The following is a 20,702-nucleotide window of genomic DNA, read 5'->3' as shown; positions in this document are numbered from 1 at the left end:
TTGACATATATTTTCTTCTTCTTTATTTTTAAATGGCTTGAACTTATGTGGGTCATTTAGCCAGTTTCCAGTAAAAACAAATTATAATTGAAAGCATTTTTAGATATGTTATAAAATTCTTATATACAAATGATATATATTTGATTTTTAGAACATTTTTTGCGTATTAATGAAAAAATGATTTTTTATCTTAGAAAACAAAAGGCTGAGGACCGCGGTTTGGATCCCGTGTAAACACTCGGTCGGATGATCCCTAGCAGCATAAGCCGGATAGCCCTCGTAACTTAAGGCCATCTAAATGAAAACTACGAGGATTATCCGGTCTGTCATTTACGCGGAATCCAAACCTCGTTCCTCAGCCATTTATTTTCAAAAATAAAAGTGTGATTAGATTTGGCGCATTTTTTTTCAGAAAAAAGTCAGAAATATCCGGAAGAATTCAAAGATATTTTGAAAAAACCGAAGGAATTTTATCAGAAACGATTGATCAGCACTTGGAAAAGGTTTTAGAACGTCAGGGACCCTCTAGAATGCGAACCATCTCCGGATTTTCTCTACTTCATCCTGTTCATTTTCAGAGCATTTACAGGGGTCCTTGCGTTTGCGAGCTGCTCAAATACCTGGCAATGATGTGTTTCAAGCTGATCGACATGGATATCATTGATTTATCCCATTTAAATCAATTTCAGTTCAGGCACACAGATATCCGTGTGTCTAAAGTACAGGTATTTTATTCATAAACTATGACTTTAATTACAAGTAAATGCTGTTTTAAATTAGGTAGCGGCACACAATATATCCATGTCAGGATAGCGGAATGCCAAGAAACATGACCTCGCTGTTGTCCGATAGAAGATGTTAACGAATTGTGTGATTTCGTGTAATTCTAGCAGGTATGACAGGCTGTGTTGAATTTACTCTTGCTTGTTATTCTCCCAAAGTACAGTGGCCAAAAAAAAAAATATTTAAAAATATCTTAATTATTTTAGAGAAAACCCTTTCCGTGTTGCTCTTGATGGCAATGATGCACTTGGATTCTTTGAAGAAGCATTAGAAAAAGCCAATCAGTTGAATATACAGTTAAATTTAGATGTCATGTGATAGTCCAGGGTGTGATAAAAAATATTATTCCAGTAGTGGCGTCTACAAATGCTATTCTATGAAAAATTAGTTGATGCACAAGGCGTTTATGGGTAATGTGACAATTATTGGCACTTCAGAATCAGCTTTTAGAGAAATGGTATGTTAGATTAACTAATTTTTCAAATATATAGTATCTCCTTCATTTTTATTATCAGGATCAGCTGAAGATAGGAATAAATGCCAGAGGATGTTGTGTACTGCCCTCGTGGCTTTGTTTATTCTAGGAAAATTGTATGTAGCCAATGCATGTGCGATACGTGTGAAAAGAATATATTTGAAGAGAATATCTGGCGCTACCGAAATCTGGAGATTTAGGAAAGACAGATGTTTACGGATGAGCGTATGCAGTAAGATTATCTGAATATATCTGCGATTACTGGGCAAGGAAAGAAGGTAAATATATTTTTTTAAGATCTTTGGTAGAAATTAGTCTATTTTATTTAATAGATGGTGTAACAAGAAGATTTGGTGATGATAGTTTACTTGTTGAGTTGGTACAAACACTGGCAAAACCTCGAAGTGGAATGAAGACAGATAGGGGAATTCAAGACAACTTTTTAGAGCAGCATTAATTAGAAATAAAAACCTTTAAGTAGAAAAAGTTTGAGACTGTGTTGGATGTACTCTTGATTTTTTATGGGTAAATTTTAATGGAATAAATTGGGAACCTGTCCCATATATTGGCATTTTAGAATCAGCTTTTAGAGAAATGGTAAGTTAGATTAACTAATTTTTCAAATATAGAATATCTTTCATTCAGGCACACATCAGGATCAGTCGAAGATAGGAATAAATGCCAGAGGATGTGTACTGCACTCGTGGCTTTGTTTATTCTAGGAAAACTACATAGAAAATGCCCAAGTAACAAGTTAAATCCTTTTTTCCGTTCTATCTTCCCAGATATTTTCGCCAGATCTTTGAATAAAGAGAATTTAGATGGATTCTGACAATCTCAGCACTTTGTTCTTCACTTAATGAGTAATAATTTATTTATATTTATACCTTTGTTTTTATACTTAATTACATTTTTTATTTTAGAAAACAAAAGGCTGAGGACCGCGGTTTGGATCCCGTGTAAACACTCAGTCGGATGATCCCCTAGCAGCGTAAGCCGGATAGCCCTCGTAATCTAAAGGCCATCTAAATACGAAAACTACGAGGATTATCCGGTCTGTCATTTACGCCGGAATCTAAACCTCGTTCCTCAGCCATTTATTTTCAAAAATAAAAAATGGTGATTGTGATTAATTAGATTTGGCGCTTTTTTTTTCAGGAAAAAGTCAGGAATATCCAGAAAAAATTCAAAGATTTTGTGAAAAAGCCGAAGGAATTTTATCAGAAACGATTGATCAGCACTTGGAAAGGTTTTAGAACGTCTGGGACCCTCTAGAATGCGAACCATCTCCGGATTTTCTCTACTTCATCCTGTCCATTTACAGAGCATTTACAGGGGTCCTTGCGTTTGCGAGCTGCTCAAATACCTGGCAATGATGTGTTTCAAGCTGATCGACATGGATATCATCGATTTATCCCATTTAAATCAATTTCAGTTCAGGCACACAGATATCCGTGTGTCTAAAGTACAGGTATTTTATTCATAAACTATGACTTTAATTACAAGTAAATGCTGTTTTAAATTAGGTAGCGGCAACCTATATCCATGTCAGGATAGCGGAATGCCAAGAAACACGACCTCGCTGTTGTCCGATAGAAGATGTTAATGAATTGTGTGATTTCTGTAATTCTAGCAGGTATGACAGGCTGTGTTGAATTTACTCTTGCTTGTTATTCTCCCAAAGTACAGTTGCCCAAAAAAAAAAAAAATATTTAAAATATCTTAATTATTTTAGAAAACCCTTTCCGTGTTGCTCTTGATGGCAATGATGCACTTGGATTCTTTGAAGAAGCATTAGAAAAAGCCAATCAGTTCAATATACACGGTGTTAAGTTTAGATGTCATGTGATAGTCCAGGGTGTGATAAAAAAATATTATTCCAGTAGTGGCGTCTACAAATGCTATTCTATGAAAAATTAGTTGATGCACAAGACGTTTTATGGGTAATGTGACAATTATTGGCACTTCAGAATCGGCTTTTAGAGAAATGGTATGTTAGATTAACTAATTTTTCAAATATATAGTATCTCCTTCATTTTTATTATCAGGATCAGCTGAAGATAGGAATAAATGCCAGAGGATGTTGTGTACTGCCCTCGTGGCTTTGTTTATTCTAGGAAAATTGTATGTAGCAAATGCATGTGCGATACGTGTGAAAAGAATATATTTGAAGAGAATATCTGGCGCTACCGGAATCTGGAGATTTAGGAAAGACTGAGATGTTTACGGATGAGGCGTATGCAGTAAGATTATCTGAATATATCTGCGATTACTGGGCAAGGAAAGAAGGTAAATATATTTTTTTAAGATCTTTGGTAGAAATTAGTCTATTTTATTTAATAGATGGTGTAACAAGAAGATTTGGTGATGATAGTTTACTTGTTGAGTTGGTACAAACACTGGCAAAACCTCGAAGTAGAATGAAGACAGATAGGGGAATTCAAGACAACTTTTTAGAGCAGCATTAAGTAGAAAAAAAACCTTTAAGTAGAAAAAAGTTTGAGACTGTGTTGGATATACTCTTGATTTTTTATGGGTAGATTTTAATGGAATAAATTGGGAAACTGTCCCAAATATTGGTATTTTAGAGTCAGCTTTTAGAGAAATGGTAAGTTAGATTAACTAATTTTTCAAATATAGAATATCTTTCATTCAGGCACACATCAGGATCAGTCGAAGATATGAATAAATGCCAGAGGATGTTGTGTACTGCACTCGTGGCTTTGTTTATTCTAGGAAAACTGCATAGAAAATGCCCAAGTAACAAGTAAAATCCTTTTTCTGTTCTATCTTCCCAGATATTTTCGCCAGATCTTTGAATAAAGAGAATTTAGTTGGATTCTGATAATCTCAGCACTTTGTTCTTCATCTAATGAGTAATAATTTATATTTATATCTTTGTTTTTATACTTAATTACATTTTTTTCTATCTTAGAAAACAAAAGGCTGAGGACTGCGGTTTAGATCCCGCGTAAACACTCGGTCGGATGATCCCTAGCAGCGTAAGCCGGATAGCCCTCGTAATTTAAGGGTGTCTAAATAAAAGCTACGAGAGCGATCCGGCTTCCGCTGCTAGGGATTATCCGGCCGAGCGTTTACGCGGGATCCGAACCGCGTTCCTCAGCCATTTATTTTCAAAAATAAAAGTGGTTAGATTTGGTGCTGTTTTTTTCAGAAAAAAAGTCAGAAATACCCCGGAAAAATTCAAAGTTTCCATGGAAAAACCGAAAGAGTTTTGTCAGAAATACTCCGGAAAAAGCGAAGGAATCTCATCAGAAACGATTGATCAGCACTTGGAAGAGGTTTTGGAACGTCCGGGACCCTCTCGAATTCGAACCATCTCCGGATTTTCTCTACTTCATCCTGTCCATTTACAGCGCATTTACAGGGACCCGTGCGTTTGCCAGCTGTTCAAATACCTGGCAATGATGTGTTTCAAGCTGATCGATATGGATATCATCGATTTGTCGCATTTAAATCGACAATTTCAGTTCAGGCACAAAGATATCGGTGTGTTTAAAGCACAGGTAGTTTATTCATAACTATGACTTTAATTACAAGTAAATGCTATTTTTAATTAGATAGCAGCAAACTATATCAATGCCAGGATAGCGGGATACCAAGAAACATGACCTCGTTATCCGATGGAAGATTTAAACGAATTGTGTGGATTCTCTGTGATTCTAGCAGATATGACAGCCTGTGTTGGAAGTACTCTTGATTTGTATCCTCCCAGTCACATTGCAAATATAAAGTTGTACAGTGGCCAAAAGGTAAAAAAATATTTAAAAAAAATAAAATAATTATCTTAATTATTTTAGAGAAAACTCTTTCCGTGTTGCTCTTGATGGCGATGATGCACTTGGATCTATGAAGAAGCATTAAAAAGAGTCAGTCAGTTCAATATACACAGTGTTACGTTTAGATTAGTACAGGGTGTGATAAAAAAATATTATTCCAGTAGTGGCGTCTACAAATGCTGTTCTAGGAAAAATTAGATGACGCACAAGACATTTTATGGGTAATAAATAATGTATTCAGCTTTTATGGTAAATAAATGGGTATTCAGCTTTTAGAGAAATGGTACGTTAGATTAACTAATTTTTCAAATATATAGTATCTCATTCATTTTTATTATCAGGATCAGCTGAAGATAGGAATAAATGCCAGAGGATGTTGTGTACTACACTGGTGGCTTCGTTTATTCTAGAAAAACTGTACGTAGCAAATGCATGTGCGACACATGCTAGAAGAATATAATTGAAGAGAATATCTGGTGCTATCAAAATCCAGAGATTTAGGGAAGACAGAGACATTTAAGGAGGGACGTATGCAGGCAAAATTATCTGAATATATTTACGATTACTGGACAAGGAAAGAGGGTAAATATATTTTTTTAAGATCTTTGGTAGAAACTAAACTATTTTATTTAATAGACGGCGTAACAAAAAGCTTTGTTGATGATAGTTTTCTTGTAGAGTTGGTACAAACAGTGGCAAAACATTGAAAGTGGAATGAAGACAGATAGGAAGGACTTTGGGGAATTCAAGACCGCTTTTTGGAACAGCATTAAGCAAAAAAACCTTTAAGTAGAAAGAAAGTTTGAGACTATGTTTGAATCACCCTGTATATTGACAGAAATATTTTTAAAGTATTTTTTTACCATAGTCTGGATATTTTATCAAAAAGATTAGAGTGTAGAGACCTTGAATTAAAAGCTTTAAATAGAGCATTTGACATGCAACCAGTAATACACGAATCTACCGTATGATCGAGAAAAAAAACGGCGTCCAGTTGGCTGGGAAATGATCGATGACATTCCCCATATAATTTTACATATAAAATGACGGCTATCTTCATTTCATAGCCTTCTCCGACGCCGTTTTTTTTTTCGATTATACGGTATCTTTAATCAATTATACATTCGCTAGTAGAGATTTAAAGCCGTTTTAGTTATGTATTTCATACAATCCATTATATTATTAGGTACCTATGTTCTATTACATCCTGTATATGCATCTGTATCATTCAATTTAAATAAATTTACGTTTCAATTATTTATTGTTTCATTCCATAGATACGGTGTATGGTCGAAAAAAAAAACGGCGTCCAGACGGCGACATTTCCCATATAAAATGACAGCGATGTTCATTTCATAGCCATCGCTGACGCCGTTTTTTTTTCTATCATACGTTAGTAGATTTTGTTACATTACCCAAGATTACCCTCCCTTAATATTAATATTTCAATTCCAAATTGAATAATCTATATATAAAACCATACCATGTTTGTGAAGAATAATTTTTTGTCTTTTTATGGTAACAGATTTTTGGAATTTTAATATTTCAATATTACTCTATATAGTAAAAAAGTACATACGGTAAACTAAATTTATTTTAAAACGGTCTAAATTGATGCCCGAAATGATAAATGGTGGCAGAAACTGAGCGAATTGACGCTGCGAATTTTGTTCCCCCAAAATGTGCTATCTCTAACGATTCGACCTCGTTGGCAAACTTCAACCCTTAATAACTTTTTTTCTAGGAAAAAAATACCTACTTTTTCTTACGTCATTCGATAGAGAATTAAAAGCTCTATCTCTATACAGAATCTCAGCCCAATCGGAGATACTTTAATTGTTCGGCTCGAAATGAGCTAAGGCTAACCCCTTTGCTAAATTTTGACCTAAAAATTAAAGTATCTCCGATTGAGCTGAATTCTGCATAGAGATAGAGCTTTAATTAATCTATCGAATGAAAAAAAATGTAGGTATTTTTTTCTTAGTTTTCGAGATAATTACGTTTTTCTAAAAAATCTAACTCTTCGAGCTCGTTGGTCATATATTTTAAATTAATTATTATTTTAGAAAAATTAATTTTTAATAAAATTCCTTCACCATTTTGTCAAGAAGATCAAAAATATTTTTGACTGTATGACGGTATATTTTAAATTAATTAAAAAGTATTTTAGAAAATACATTTTTAATAAAAATCCTTCACCATTTTGTCAAGAAGATCAAAATATATTTTTGACTCTATGACGGTATATTTTAAATTAATTAAAAATATTTTAGAAAAATACATTTTTAATAAAATTCCTTCACCATTTTGTCAAGAAGATCAAAAATATTTTTTGACTGTGTGACGGTATATTTTAAATTAATTAAAAAATATTTTAGAAAAATACATTTTAATAAAATTCCTTCACCATTTTGTCAAGAAGATCAAAAATATTTTTACTGAGCCTTTTCATGCTTGTCTGAATTCACTTTGATTATCGAGACTATATTGTTTAGGTATTTCTGGCTTTAAAAATTCTATTAATTATTTAGGCTTAATATTTTTGGATATAGGGTGGAAAATAAAATACATTTGTACATATAATAAATTTCTTTATTCATGACGATAAGTATAAGTACATTGGGTATATACAGGGTGAGTTTTCTACGATGTTCTCTCTAGGGGAATCTACTAGAGCTAGTAGACTAAATTCTAATTGTTTAAAATAAAAAACGTTTAATTTTTAATCTTGTTTATTTTTAAAAAATTACATCTAATTCTCTCTTATTTTTTAATTGATACTAGATATTAGAACAGAATGTTATTTTTACAAGTGATTCCTTTAGTTGAAGTTTTAATATTTATTAAAAAAATGTATGTAATGTACTATTTTGTATAAAAAAAATAAAATAGTTATGTAGATGATTTTTTGTTGTTTTTTATACCGTATGATCGAAAAAAACGGCGTCAGCGATGGCTATGAAATAAAAATCGCTGTCATTTTTTATATGGGAAATGTCATCGATCGTTATTTCAAAGGCATACTGGACGCCGTTTTTTTTCGATCATACAGTATAAATTTTATTAGTAGAGTACCGTATGATCGAAAAAAAAACGGCGTCAGTTGGCTTGGAAATAACGATCGATGACACTTCCCAAATAAATTTACATATAAAATGAGAGTGATCTTCATTTCATAGCTATCGTTGACGCCGTTTTTTTCGATCATACTGTATATGTATTAGAACTTAAAACAAAGGAACCACCTGTATTATATGTACACGTTACAAAAAAAAAAAATTCAATACAAAAGATAAAAAATGTCGATTAAACTAAGCTTAAACAAAAAATGTTACATTAAAATTATACAATTAAAGCTGCCTAAAAATCACTAAATTTAACAAGAACGTGAAATAAATACATACACAGATCACATAAAATCTACAATGAACGTAAAAAATACAGACTAAACTACAAGGACAACAAAAAATAATTATTAAATTACATTAATTTAAGTAGGGTCTCCTTAACGCTTACAAGGAATCATTCAACTGAATTGGATCTTTATTTACAACCCAGTTGTTTTTATTTTTTTTGTTTTGTATAGGCACGTTTTTTACTCTTAACATTATCGTTTTCATTATTTTATATCTTTAAATATTAGTTGAAGGATTTAGGGGAAATTAGGTTAAATTTAGTTTTAAAACTAACAGAGAAAAGAAATTTATAAATTATCAGTTATTTCATGTTTTTTTTTCTCTTTAAAAAACCATTACCTTAAGAATAAAAAAAGAGACAAATTTATGATTTAGTTTCAATAAAAATAAGTTTAAATCTAAGAAGGGACGTGGAAATTAACTGTTTCCAGATAAATTCTATCACAATAGTCATATACATAATAATAATAATATATAAAATTTATAACTAGGAAATAACTCTTGGTTCTTTCATTTAAGACAACATATTTTTTTGGTACAACCTGTATTCATACATCTATTTTTTTTTAAACTTTTTAAACACGGATATTTTGAGCATTTATTTGAGGAAGATATGCAATATTCATTTGATGATATTATAATCTAAGCAAAAATTTTCTTAGTTTATAAGTATGTTGTCCGAAATATTAAATATACAGGGTGGTCTGAATTGTATTCGGAAAACTTTAGCAGCATATTCAGCAGATAAAAGTAAGAGAAAAAGGTCGTATAAATTTATGTCCTAAAATACTTAGTTTCAGAGATACAGGGTGTAGAAGTATCAATTTTATTTCGATTTTTTCCAAATATTGACATGTTCAGAAGTTATTTGGAGAAAATTGAAATAAAAATGAAATTTCTACACCCTGTATCTCCGAAACTAAGCATTTTAAAATATAAATTTATACAAACTTTTTTAACTATTTTTATCTGCAGAATATACTGCCAAAGTTTCTCGAATACAAATCAGACCACCCTGTATAGGTACAAGTAAAATAAACATAGTTTTATTTTTATTCCTATTTAAATTCGTATAATTTATTATTTGGGTCATATACAGGGTGATTCTAGTGTTCCGAAAAGGCTCTACATCTTAAGAGAGCCTTTTCTTCACCCTGTGTATAATTCGGACAACTTTTGTATACAGGGTGAAATAGTTAATATTCGCCAAATATGAACGTCTTAAACTGAAAAAATATCACTATATAATTCTACTATCGAAAGAGCTTGAATTCACAGACCCTTCCTTTTTGTGATATGCCATCACTGTGATATAATTTTTTTTCAAAATTTTTATCTGTTTTTACATATAAATCTTTTTTAAATACCATGTTTTCAATTCCAACACAATAAATACTTTATATAAACATGTAAAAAAACTGAAAAACTCTTCATATTATTATAAACTTTCAGTCCGCACTATTTAATTTTTTATATATAGTTTTTTAATTATTCTTAGATTAAAATTACTTAAATTCTCAGTCACTTTTGATTTAAAAATTAATTAAAGGTCTTTTAATTATTATGAACACAATAATATATACTTTTCTTTCAAGTACTCACACTCTTTTTGTTCTGAAATCGAGTTTAAGGCTGCTGATTATCGTCTTCTTCGTCTATGATGATGACGTCGTGCTATCCTAGGAACCTAACCTTCTTTTTGGAACCACAGATCGGTCCCGAGATGGCGTTGTGTCAGACGGACGTCTGGTGGACTCTGCCCGATATATAATTCAATGGTTTGTGCTCCGTTTCGCACTCTGAATCTTCTATTTCGCACAGATTCGTTGACATATCGCTGTTGCTGGCATAGCAACCGCCCAAAAGCGAATGACGTTCTTCTGTAATAACAATAACATATAAAATAAAAAAAGAAAAAAAGAATGAAAAAATAAATAAAATAAAAATAATAATAAAAAAAATAAAATAAAAATAATAAAAAAATAAAAAAAATAATAAAAAAATAAAATAAGAAATAATTAAAAAAACTGTTAATTAATCTTTCTAATTTTAATCCCAAAATGATATTATGATTGTGATTAACCCCCTCTCACTCATTCTACATTCTAGATACTGACAGTATTATTTAATGTAATTACCTAGTGTTGTTATTACTGATGCAATGTCGTCATCCATTTGTTTCCTCCTGTTGCGGTTGCTAGGGAAACCGTAGGGCTCCACGTCATCGGATTCAGGGCTGGCAAGGGAATCAGCTTCGGCTTCGCTGGGTATATTGTAAGAGTGTGGTGGGAGGTACGAGTTTGGATGACGTATACACCTCTCAGCTACACATAAAAAAACAAAATTAAAAAAAAAATCTAAAAAACTAAAAAAGCTTGAAAAAAAAAAATAAACTATATCTAAACTCAATAATAAAAAAAACGTTTAAATTATCTGCAACCAGTGATAAAAGATATTAGTGTAGATAGAATTAAATTTTAAGTGCTTTTTTTATAATGTTAAATACAGAACAAGCCAAAAGACACAAAAATAAACAAAACAAACAACAAAACTCGTAGTACTCACTTGGTTTAACTATTATTAAAGGCACTGCATTAGTTGGATGCAAAAATACAACAAATTCAATTAATTTTGAACAATTTCAACAATTTTTTTTTAAATATTTATGATGTATATTTTTATATAAATATATTTTTTAAACACAAAAAAGGTATATACAAGCATGTGAATATTAAAATTAAAGGTGATATAAACATATAACTATATCTTTCAAAAGAGGGTATACAGGGTGTGACAAAAAAGTTTATATATTCATTTTCAATGGCAAAAAAGTGTTGTTAATATAATATGTTATTAAAAATAAATAAAGGTGTTATTCTAAACATACTTATGGTGGATGCATGGTATTGTTTTTTTATTAGGAGTAAACAAATAAAGAAAAACTAAAAATCTTTCGGGCTCACATCAACAGTTTTTCACTTACGTCAGAATACTTATTTATTTTGGTTTATATAGGCACAATTCTATAAAGATGTTTCGCGCCAATACACTGCTGAAATGTATAACATTGTTCGATAAAATACTCATTTATTACACAATGTCACTATTTTCTTATTATATCAATGTTTTATCTTTATGATGAACGGTATATCAGTCATTTTTTGATTTATATTTCACTGCGATTAAAAATTACCGAGAAAAACGAAATATTTACCTGTGGTAAACGTGTGATAGTCTTGATCACTGCCGCCATCACCGTTTAGTGGGTTCAGACACGAGGAATCACAATTTTCGCCAATGTCGGCTGTGTATTCTAGCTCTGCATCAACCTAAGAATGGAAAAAAAAAACTTATAAACCCTTCAAAATATTTTTTGTACTATGAGCCTTATTTCATGGAATCAAATTTTTATTTTTACCTCGTTCAAGGGGGATACGCCTACGCCTCTGTGGTGCGGCACATTGTGGTGCCCAACGTGGTTGAGGCACCTCGATTCGTTACTCTCGTTGCTGTGGAAGCTCGAGGAGTCCGGTACTTCCGATCCCGGTACTTCGGTGATGTTGGGCAGGGTTTGGGAATGTCTGGCCCAGTCTGAGCAATCCCAGTGGTAGCCTGCAAAAGGAAAAAAAAATAAAATAAAACAGCAAAACAAAAAATAAAAATAATAAAAAAAATATAAAAAAAGAATTAAATAGTAATATCAGCTGATACTTACTGCCAACATTTCTTTGGTCTTCCTCAGCAATATTAGAAGTGGGTGGAGATCTAATATTGCTGTTAGCCAATGTGTTACTTCTTCCACCATACAGTCTATTTGGTGGGTCGCAATTCACTGGACTGGACACTTTGTAATCTGTAAAAAACACCGTCAACATTGAGTAGAAATTAGGAATTGTCAATATTTTTAGAAAATAAAAAAATTAAAATAACATTTTCGGAAGGAAAAAATTTTAGAAAAAAATTTCAAATACCGGTTTATTGGCACTTAGAACATTATTTACTTCAAGTCTTCAATTTACCAGCGGATTATAATGATGGATAAAACTGTCACTGTCATGTACTCTCCGATAGGACGGACTATAGCAACTTACCGTTCTTAAGCTTGCTCTTGTCATTCAAATGCAGTTGTTCCGCCCACTTGGTCTTCTCGGAATCGCAATGGTTACTTATGCAGCCTTGGGGGGCGCTCCTGTTTAAATTTCTAACGTAGTCTGGAGGTACATTTTCTAGTTCATCTCCTGCAGATCCATAGCTCCTTAGGGTGTCTAGGTTATTGAACATCATGGTCGTGTTGTTGCAAACATAAGTTCCTAAAAATAAAACAAATTAAGTAAAAACAATCTTGTCAAGTCATTAGTATTATTACAGAAATAAAGATGTCTAATATTAATACTAACAATTTATAACCAAAAAATTAATAAAAGTAAATAAAATTAAACAAAGATAAATAATAAATAAAATAAAAATATTCTTTAGTAATTTCAATATATTTACCTTCATTTTGCGAGCTGGGTGTGTAACTCACAGGCCTGGCAGGACATATAGGCCCGTCCCTGTGATTCACCTCCAAATTACTTAATTTTGAGCCCCTCTTCAATTCGGACATCTCATTGGGTCTTGTCGAATTCAACACGTTGTTATCTTTGACGTTTTCGTTGTTTACCATCCTCGTTCGACGTTTTTTGCTCCTAAAAAATGACATAAATTTACTTAAATAATGTCAACGACTTTGTGAAAGAAGGTTTAAAAGTAAAGTATTTTAAGTTAACGTCTCCTATATGGCTAATCTGGAAAGGGCCTATTTTGTTTACGCGGAATCTGAACCGCGGTACTCGGCCATATCATTGCCAATGGCCTACCGACTTGGCGAATGTCAAAAGTCCCGTCAAAATGATATAAAATTAAACAAACTTACTTCTTCATTCGGAAACAGCATATGGAACATATGACAATTGACAGTATGATCAAGCCGATCACAACTATGGCGATGTAGATCAAGTGATTCCAGGTGATGTTCAAGAAGAACGTCGACGATATTGGAGAGTTGAATATCGAATTTGCACAGTACGGTCCTGTAACGTTGGATGGACAAATACAATGGAACGACCCAATCTCGTTGATGCAGGTACCGCCATTTTGACACGGATTCGACTCGCACTCGTTCAGATCGTATTCGCAAAACTCTCCGGCAAAAGCCCTGTAAAAAAGGCGTCATAGTGACTCTAGACTACACTTCTTTTTTGTGTGTTTTTTTTAAAGAGAATACAGTACCTGCACTTGCATAGAGGACCATCATCACCTTCTTCACACACGCCTCCATGTTTACAAGGATTTGGTGAGCAATACCGTCCGTATTCACACCTTTTACCACTCAGTCTGAAGATACATTCACAAACGAAGTCTCCACCGATGGTCGGACTGCATTTTCCTCCGTACAAACAGGGCGCAGAAGCACAAGGATCAGTGTCCAGTTCACAGACAGTACCTTTGTACCTTTCGTGACATTCACACTCAAATCTAGAAGAAAAAAATTAAAAAAATTGTATATTTTTGAAAAACAATCACATCTTTATTATTTTTATTATTTTGAATTTTTTCATTTTCAGTTTTTTTATATTTTTATTAAATACAGGGTGGTCCGAACTGTATTCCGGAAAATTCGGCGGCAGATAAAAATAAGTAAAAAAGTTCGTATAAATGTACGTCCTAAAATGCATTGTTTCGATTATACAGGGTGTAGAAGTTTTATTTCGCATTTTTCCAAATAATTCATGAGGTAACGTCAAAAGTGTCTGTGAGTTTTTTGACACGAGAAATTTTATTTTGATGCAAAATGACTCCTACTTGTAGAGGGCGCCACCTACATATTTTTTAACTGGTTTGAAGAGTAATAACTTTTTGTCCGTACCTGTATAAAACTACAGAGAAAAAAATATACATTTACGACGATTTTTACCTAAAAAAGATCTCTTGGTAAAAATTGAAATAAAAATGAAACTTCTACACCCTGTATCTCCGAAACTAAGCATTTCAGGATATAATTTATACGAACTTTTTTACTTAGTTTTAACTGCAGAATGTGCTGCCGAAGTTTCCGGAATACAGTTCGGACCACCCCGTATATTCTTACCCTCCTTTACTTTCTCTGCAAGTACCACCGTTCATACAAGGATGCGAACCACATGGACCTGGTGGTACCAACACACTGCTAGTATCGCAGCTGAATCCAACGTTTGCAAACCTCTTTAGTACCATCACAGAATTTTCCCCTGATTTGTGAAGCGGTATGGATACCCTGCTGATTCTGATGTCATCCATGCATCCGGTAAAACCTTTTTGCACGTCTTCGAAGCCTAGAATTGAGGGATGTTGATGTACTTCAGCACCCAGGTACATTTCGTCGTTTTGGATGTTGAGAATATCGCTGACACCCGGTGCAGAACCTTGAGCGACGTAGGTACCATCTAGAAATAGGGATTTTATTAAAAATCGGGCGTCAATTATATTAAAATCTGCACAGGATGATAAAAAATACATAGGATACTAAATAAAAACTTACCTATAGTGATTTTAGCGTTGTTTCTATCTCTTTCCAATTTTATTTCATGCCAGCTTCCATCAGAAACATAAACATCTCCCACTCTCACTATCCCTTCGCCACTGCCAAGCTCAAATCGGTACTGAACTCCTCCGTTGACAATTTCCAAGATGTTGTAGTCCACTTTACCAGCAGCGTACATCAAATTTCCTAAAAAAAGTTTCAGATATAACTTCGGAATATAAAGACTGTTTAGTCATCGTTCAGCGTTACGTCATCATTATATCTCAAATATGAGTTTTAGAGTGTGTCTGAGATCAGTTCATATTGTTTAGAAAATTTTAAGTACGTTCTTACATTATTGATTGAGCGAGTTCAGTTTTTTTTCGGCATTTATTAATTTTTTTAACTCTTCATCAGTTACGATCCCTTTAGTTCCAAGCCTTTGGACTGTTGAAATTCCAATTTTATTATTATTTGTATAATGTTTTGTATTATCTTTTGTTTGTTTGTTTGTGTACCTTGTTTGTTTACTTTATCTTTGTCTACAAATTGTAAAATTTTTTGACAATGAAGGCATATATTTATTTATTTATTCCTATTTCTAAAGCGTCAGCAACTCGCTATATTATTTAAAAACCTTTGAATAAGAAGACTAAGGAAGGAGCATAATGCTATCCATGTATTCATGCATGGTGGACGAAAAAAGGACTCTAGGGTGGGGATCCTTGACAGTTCTGTTTGACGATTCATTTGACACATTTGAATTTGATTTGAAATTTTGTGGATTTGTCAGTCTTTACGGAGCTTATTTTATGATATTTATTATTTATTCTACTCCTGATAGTTGTATAAAAGTAGTAAATCTAGATGGAAATTGTGGCAGCACTTAAATTAACAGTGATACTATCGCGATTTATCGAAAAAGACTCTAAAATAGTTGGTTGTGTAGCGTGCGGTAGATCTCGGCAAAAATCGAGTGAAATAATTGAACAACTTTTCGCTAGTAAGTGACTATATAATATACATACGTGTAGTAAACCTATCATTTATGAAATTCACTTAAATTAACTAATTATATATTTTTTCTTGCATTTTTGCTTTTATTTACTACTTGTCAAAGAATAGATGTCAAAGAATTTAGATACGTCAATTTGACTTACCTGCTTCAGTAGCGTATCGGATGTTTGTGGTTATAAATAATTATTATAACTTATCTATTTTTATTAGAATTTTATATTTTTATAACAATTTTAATATCTACCAACATTTATTCAGAACGTAAAATAAAAAAAATAATTGAGTCTACCTTACGTCTACCCTACATCATAGTTTTACATTTTTTAAATAAAATTAGAACGGCACTGATAAACCGGAATTTAAGTCGGCCATATTTGAGGCCCATCGCGGTGGACCTAAGATTTTTGATATGCCCCTTCCTTAGTCTTTTTATTCAAAGGTTTCCATAGATCATATTTACTTACGTGGATAAGTAAATCACTATGGAAACTGTCGCAAACATATCGACGACTTCTATTTATCTTCTTTTTTTGTTGCTTACGCGGTGCTTCTACTCTGTCTACCCTTGTCGAGGACCTATCGTCCGCGCGCCAAATTTGAACATTAATTTTAAAAATTTAATTTGTAAAATGCTTATATTTGAACAATAAATTGAATATTTACTGTCACAGAAATTAAATTATATAAAAAATACATTTAGCCACTCCGTACGAATATCAATGTTCTTAGGAAATCTAACTAGAAAGTATGCATGTAGCTTAATATAAATAAAAGAACAACTGAATACTTTACGTGCCTATGAAAAGATAATTCGGGGACCTTTATATTAGAACTTTCACACACTAAACACTTTCTAGTAATTTTTACGAGTATTTAGAAAGTCCAACGAAAAAAAAATAGAAATATAATTGCACAAATATAAATTGCAAACAATATAAAGCACAAACAATGTATAATTTGTACTTTCTAAACCGTATAAAATTGTTATTATTTTGGAAATAGGCGCAACTTTTAATACGCATGCGCAAAGTAAGGTCCCCGAGAAAGACAAACCTATTGAACGTTTCATAAGTGCAATAGAGAAGGTTTGAAAATGGCATGTCGTGATGTTGGAGACATATTTTTTAATGCTAAACTTATGGCGGTGATTTATCCACGTAAGTATATATGATCTAGGGTTCGACAACATATGACGTTACATTGAACGATATCTGAACATTCTATACTTATTTCTTCCAGTTTACACTTTTCTATTTCCTATTTTTTTGCTCCAAAAAATACAAAAATATTACAAGAACTTACCGGTAGGTTGTACGGTCCTGATCCTCAAACTGAGACTCAACTGATCCTCAATAGACTTCTTATTGATGATCCTGTACTGCGAGTAACTCTTCCCAGTAAACGACATTGGGTTCCTGGCTATGTAACAATTCTGATCGTGACACTTCGATATGTCAACGTCACAAGACGGCCCGGCAAAACCTTCGGGACATTGGCAGGAGTAGCCGGTCTGCGAGGCGTCGGGAATGCATATTTTAAACACTGGACACGGGTTCCTGGCGCACTCGTTCACTATAGTGTCGCATCGGTCACCTCCGTAGCCCTCGTTACAGAGACACTCGAGTTTTTGGTGATGTTTCGGTGATACGAAGCTGGTGACGTCTGTCGAAACCGGTTCTAGTTCGCTAGTATCCAGGACGTAGTGATCCTGGCATGATCCGTACAGGCAGTACTTGTTATTGCACTCTAGCCTGATGATTTCCTCGACTACTAGCTTGGTACTTTCTTCCAGTTCTTCTAAATTGTCGTTGAGAGCTTTTCTTATGGTATCCGAGCTGTAGAAACCATCGTCCGATTTTCTGACAGTAAACAGAACGTCTAGGTCCTTGTGAATGTAACGTTTTGATCTAAAAAAAAATATTTTAAATAATTTTTTTTAACACTAATTTTTTTTTAAGTTTACCTCTCGTTTAAATAGTCTACATTTCTTCTAGCTCTAAGCAAATCATCGTCTCTTGATGGTTGAACACTCACTATAATGACATCTTTCGATTTACAGTTCATTGCGTTTCTGACAGCTCTTACAAAACCTGGTAAAGAAAAAAAAATTGTATACTCAGATGCAGAAAAAAGCAACGGAAAATATTTTCGGGTGTTACATATATTTTATTTTCAACCATATTTTCATGATTTTTTTTAACAAACTGTATATAAATAATCAACTTTAATTAGTAAACTCAGTTTTTTCTTATAAATTTTAGTATTAGGCTTACTATACAGGGTAAATCGAAGGGTTATTTTTTTCCCTAACTTTAAAACACCCTGTGCAATAATTTCGCCAGTAAACTTTCCTAAAACATTAATTTTCGGTGAGACAGAGAATTGAATCATGCCAATACATGCCTTGGCATATTTTTAATAGCGAAATGAAATTGCCAAGTTTTTCTGCAATTTCTGTATTTTTTTTTAAAGAAAATATTAAACAAATTTATTGACCTTAGGTGATCGTAACACATAGACACATTTTTCTTGTCGACATTCCGTAACCAACATAAAATAACGCGTGTGACGTCACGTCAGGGCAAAAAAACGTACCTTTTCTGTGGCTCAAAATGAAAGATTCCGGACTGACGTCCCTGAATCTGATTCCGACCGAATTGTCCAGCATAGTTTCCGTCAAAACGTCCACGTTTATTTTGACAGTTGTATAGGTGAAGAACTTGCCATCTGTCACAGAGACATTCAACCTGTATTCGCCCACATCCAGCCGTGGCAGAGCTGTCAATGTCCCGTCAGATCTATAGGATTAAATACAAAAATAATGTTATTGAAAAAGACATATTTTCCTGTACGTAATATTGACAAATAAAATAAAATACGTACCTGTTGATTTTAAACAGTTCATAGGCTGGATAAGACATGCCCGCTGTGGGATGCAACGCGAAAGACAGCGTGTCGTACTGATCTTGATCGTTGGCATAAATTTTTCCGACGATTCCTCCAGGATACTCGTCTAAATACGAGTTAATATTCACCTCCAAGGGAGTGATTATCGGGGGATACTGCGATTCCTCGATAACCTTCACCAAAACCTGCAAGAAAAATGTTATTTTAACAGGAAAAAAATAAGGAAAATATCTTTAATTAATATACCCAGGCATCAGAAAACAGGGGTGGGCTTCCGTTATCGAAAACACGTATTTGCAGCATGTAGTTGTTTCGAATTTTGTGATTAAACTTTGCTGCAGTCCTCAGGATTCCATCCTGATCAAGTCTAAAGTAGTTTCCTTCATTACCCACTCGAATATCGAAGGTGTACGGTTCGGTATTCGGTGGAATATCAGCATCGGTAATGGCGAATTGTAGAATGGAATGACCTGAAAGTTAGGGTTTTTGAAATTGGCTTAAAAGAGTGATTGGTAACACTGATCCCACCAAAAACATATTGACTTTCCAGTGGACAAAAAATTAGAAAACAAGAATTAATCGTCCGATTTTACTTGCATATCAATGTAGCAACAAAAATTAAAATAAGGCTATATTCCGTTTGCAAAACCAGGCGAACCAGACCGGTAAACTAGCGGTTCCTGAAAAACATCGGTTTGATACGGAACGCTTTGGTAAAATACCGGAAACGTCAATTGTTGCCGTTTTCTAAATTTCAATACCTCTATTAAAAAATTTATCTTTTATGCATTTTTAATGTACCTATTCTGTGTTTTTACGCTAGCTTCTTCTTTTCAATGGAGTTTAATATTGAAAAGTACTTTATTAATAAACTGTTTAACTCGTTTGACAGATCAAGTGAAGATTTGCAGGTCCAATATTAAAACAGATCAATAATAAATAAACAAATCTAATCAATATTTATATTTTTATAGCTTACAAAACAATCACGATTACTTGTTGTTTTGTTATTCATGTTTTCTTTAAATGTTCCTGACTTGGAAACAATGGCTGCATGATAAGTTTAAATGGTCCTAAAAAGTCATTCTATTTAGTTAATGAAATTTATTTACCTTTACTGCCTACATCCATTGCTTTTGGATGTAAATACAAAATATTATTACAAATTTTAGAAATTAAATGAGAATTTTACTGGAACTTCCAATATTTGCTTGATTTCTCTGACATAAATGACATTGATTGACAAACAAAATCAGAAAAACCAGCCTTCTCGCGCTGGTTAGTTTGTTGACAGTTATAACCGAATTTTTCAGGAATCGTGTTCCGTAATAAGAAAACTTTCAGGAAACCAAGGTAAGCAAACGAATACACCCTAAATTTGTAGTACTTTAAAACTGCTATTGAGTATCTAGGGCCTGCTTAGAATTTTGATGATCTGTCAATGAGCCATGCACTGTCAAAATTAAAGAAATTTTTTGATAAGCAATAATTCATAAACTACGAGCTTTGAATAAGAAGACTAAGGAAGGAGCATAATGCTATCCATGTATTCGTGCATGGTGGGGGGAAAAAGCACTCTAGGGTGGGGATCCTTGACAGTTCTGTTTGACGATTCATTTGACACCTTTGAATTTGATTTGAAATTTTGTGGATTTGTCAGTCTTTACGGAGCTTATTTTATGATATTTATTATTTATTCTACTACTGATAGTTGTATAAAGGTAGTCAATCTAGATGGAAATTGTGGCAGAACTTAAATTAAC

At 33.0% G+C, this 20,702-nt stretch overlaps 1 protein-coding gene and 1 long non-coding RNA gene across 12 annotated transcripts in view; one reads left to right on the top strand and one right to left on the bottom strand.

The window, feature by feature from the left end:
- The first annotated feature begins 1,731 nt into the window (after nt 1-1,731).
- On the top strand, nt 1,732-6,288 carry LOC115891128. Of its 4 annotated transcripts, none has more exons than XR_004051765.1 (9): nt 1,732-1,855; nt 3,307-3,547; nt 3,602-3,866; nt 3,915-4,134; nt 4,434-4,785; nt 4,840-5,031; nt 5,080-5,341; nt 5,400-5,640; nt 5,737-5,834. It is a non-coding gene; the product is annotated as an uncharacterized LOC115891128 (long non-coding RNA). The 4 variants fall into 4 exon arrangements; XR_004051764.1 differs by lacking the exon at nt 1,732-1,855 and adding an exon at nt 2,998-3,248 and having other exon boundaries at nt 5,726-6,288; XR_004051763.1 differs by lacking the exon at nt 1,732-1,855 and adding an exon at nt 2,998-3,248 and having other exon boundaries at nt 5,695-6,288.
- Nucleotides 6,289-9,509: 3,221 nt separating this feature from the next.
- LOC115891127 (fat-like cadherin-related tumor suppressor homolog) overlaps nt 9,510-20,702 on the bottom strand; it is a 224,690-nt gene continuing 213,497 nt past the window's right edge. For 6 of the 8 annotated variants that reach the window (XM_030911517.1, XM_030911519.1, XM_030911520.1 and 3 more), the window contains 17 exons: nt 19,186-19,409; nt 18,916-19,124; nt 18,628-18,830; nt 17,996-18,122; nt 17,335-17,939; nt 15,034-15,222; nt 14,605-14,938; nt 13,746-13,991; nt 13,390-13,671; nt 12,969-13,162; nt 12,566-12,784; nt 12,190-12,327; nt 11,893-12,086; nt 11,689-11,803; nt 11,040-11,063; nt 10,613-10,798; nt 9,510-10,354 (listed from right to left, as the gene is read on the bottom strand). In XM_030911517.1, coding sequence (XP_030767377.1) covers nt 10,209-10,354; nt 10,613-10,798; nt 11,040-11,063; nt 11,689-11,803; nt 11,893-12,086; nt 12,190-12,327; nt 12,566-12,784; nt 12,969-13,162; nt 13,390-13,671; nt 13,746-13,991; nt 14,605-14,938; nt 15,034-15,222; nt 17,335-17,939; nt 17,996-18,122; nt 18,628-18,830; nt 18,916-19,124; nt 19,186-19,409 — 3,635 coding nt within the window. In that variant the 3' untranslated portion in view covers nt 9,510-10,208. Of the gene's footprint in view, nt 10,355-10,612; nt 10,799-11,039; nt 11,064-11,457; nt 11,527-11,688; nt 11,804-11,892; nt 12,087-12,189; nt 12,328-12,565; nt 12,785-12,968; nt 13,163-13,389; nt 13,672-13,745; nt 13,992-14,604; nt 14,939-15,033; nt 15,223-17,334; nt 17,940-17,995; nt 18,123-18,627; nt 18,831-18,915; nt 19,125-19,185; nt 19,410-20,702 lie in introns of those variants that run through there. The other 2 variants (XM_030911518.1, XM_030911524.1) reach the window with 2 other exon arrangements.

This window comes from Sitophilus oryzae, unplaced genomic scaffold (assembly GCF_002938485.1).
Source record: "Sitophilus oryzae breed Bouriz unplaced genomic scaffold, Soryzae_2.0 scaffold_966_pilon_pilon, whole genome shotgun sequence".
Lineage (NCBI taxonomy): Eukaryota > Metazoa > Arthropoda > Insecta > Coleoptera > Curculionidae > Sitophilus > Sitophilus oryzae.
This window is presented reverse-complemented; position numbering and strand designations above follow the sequence as displayed.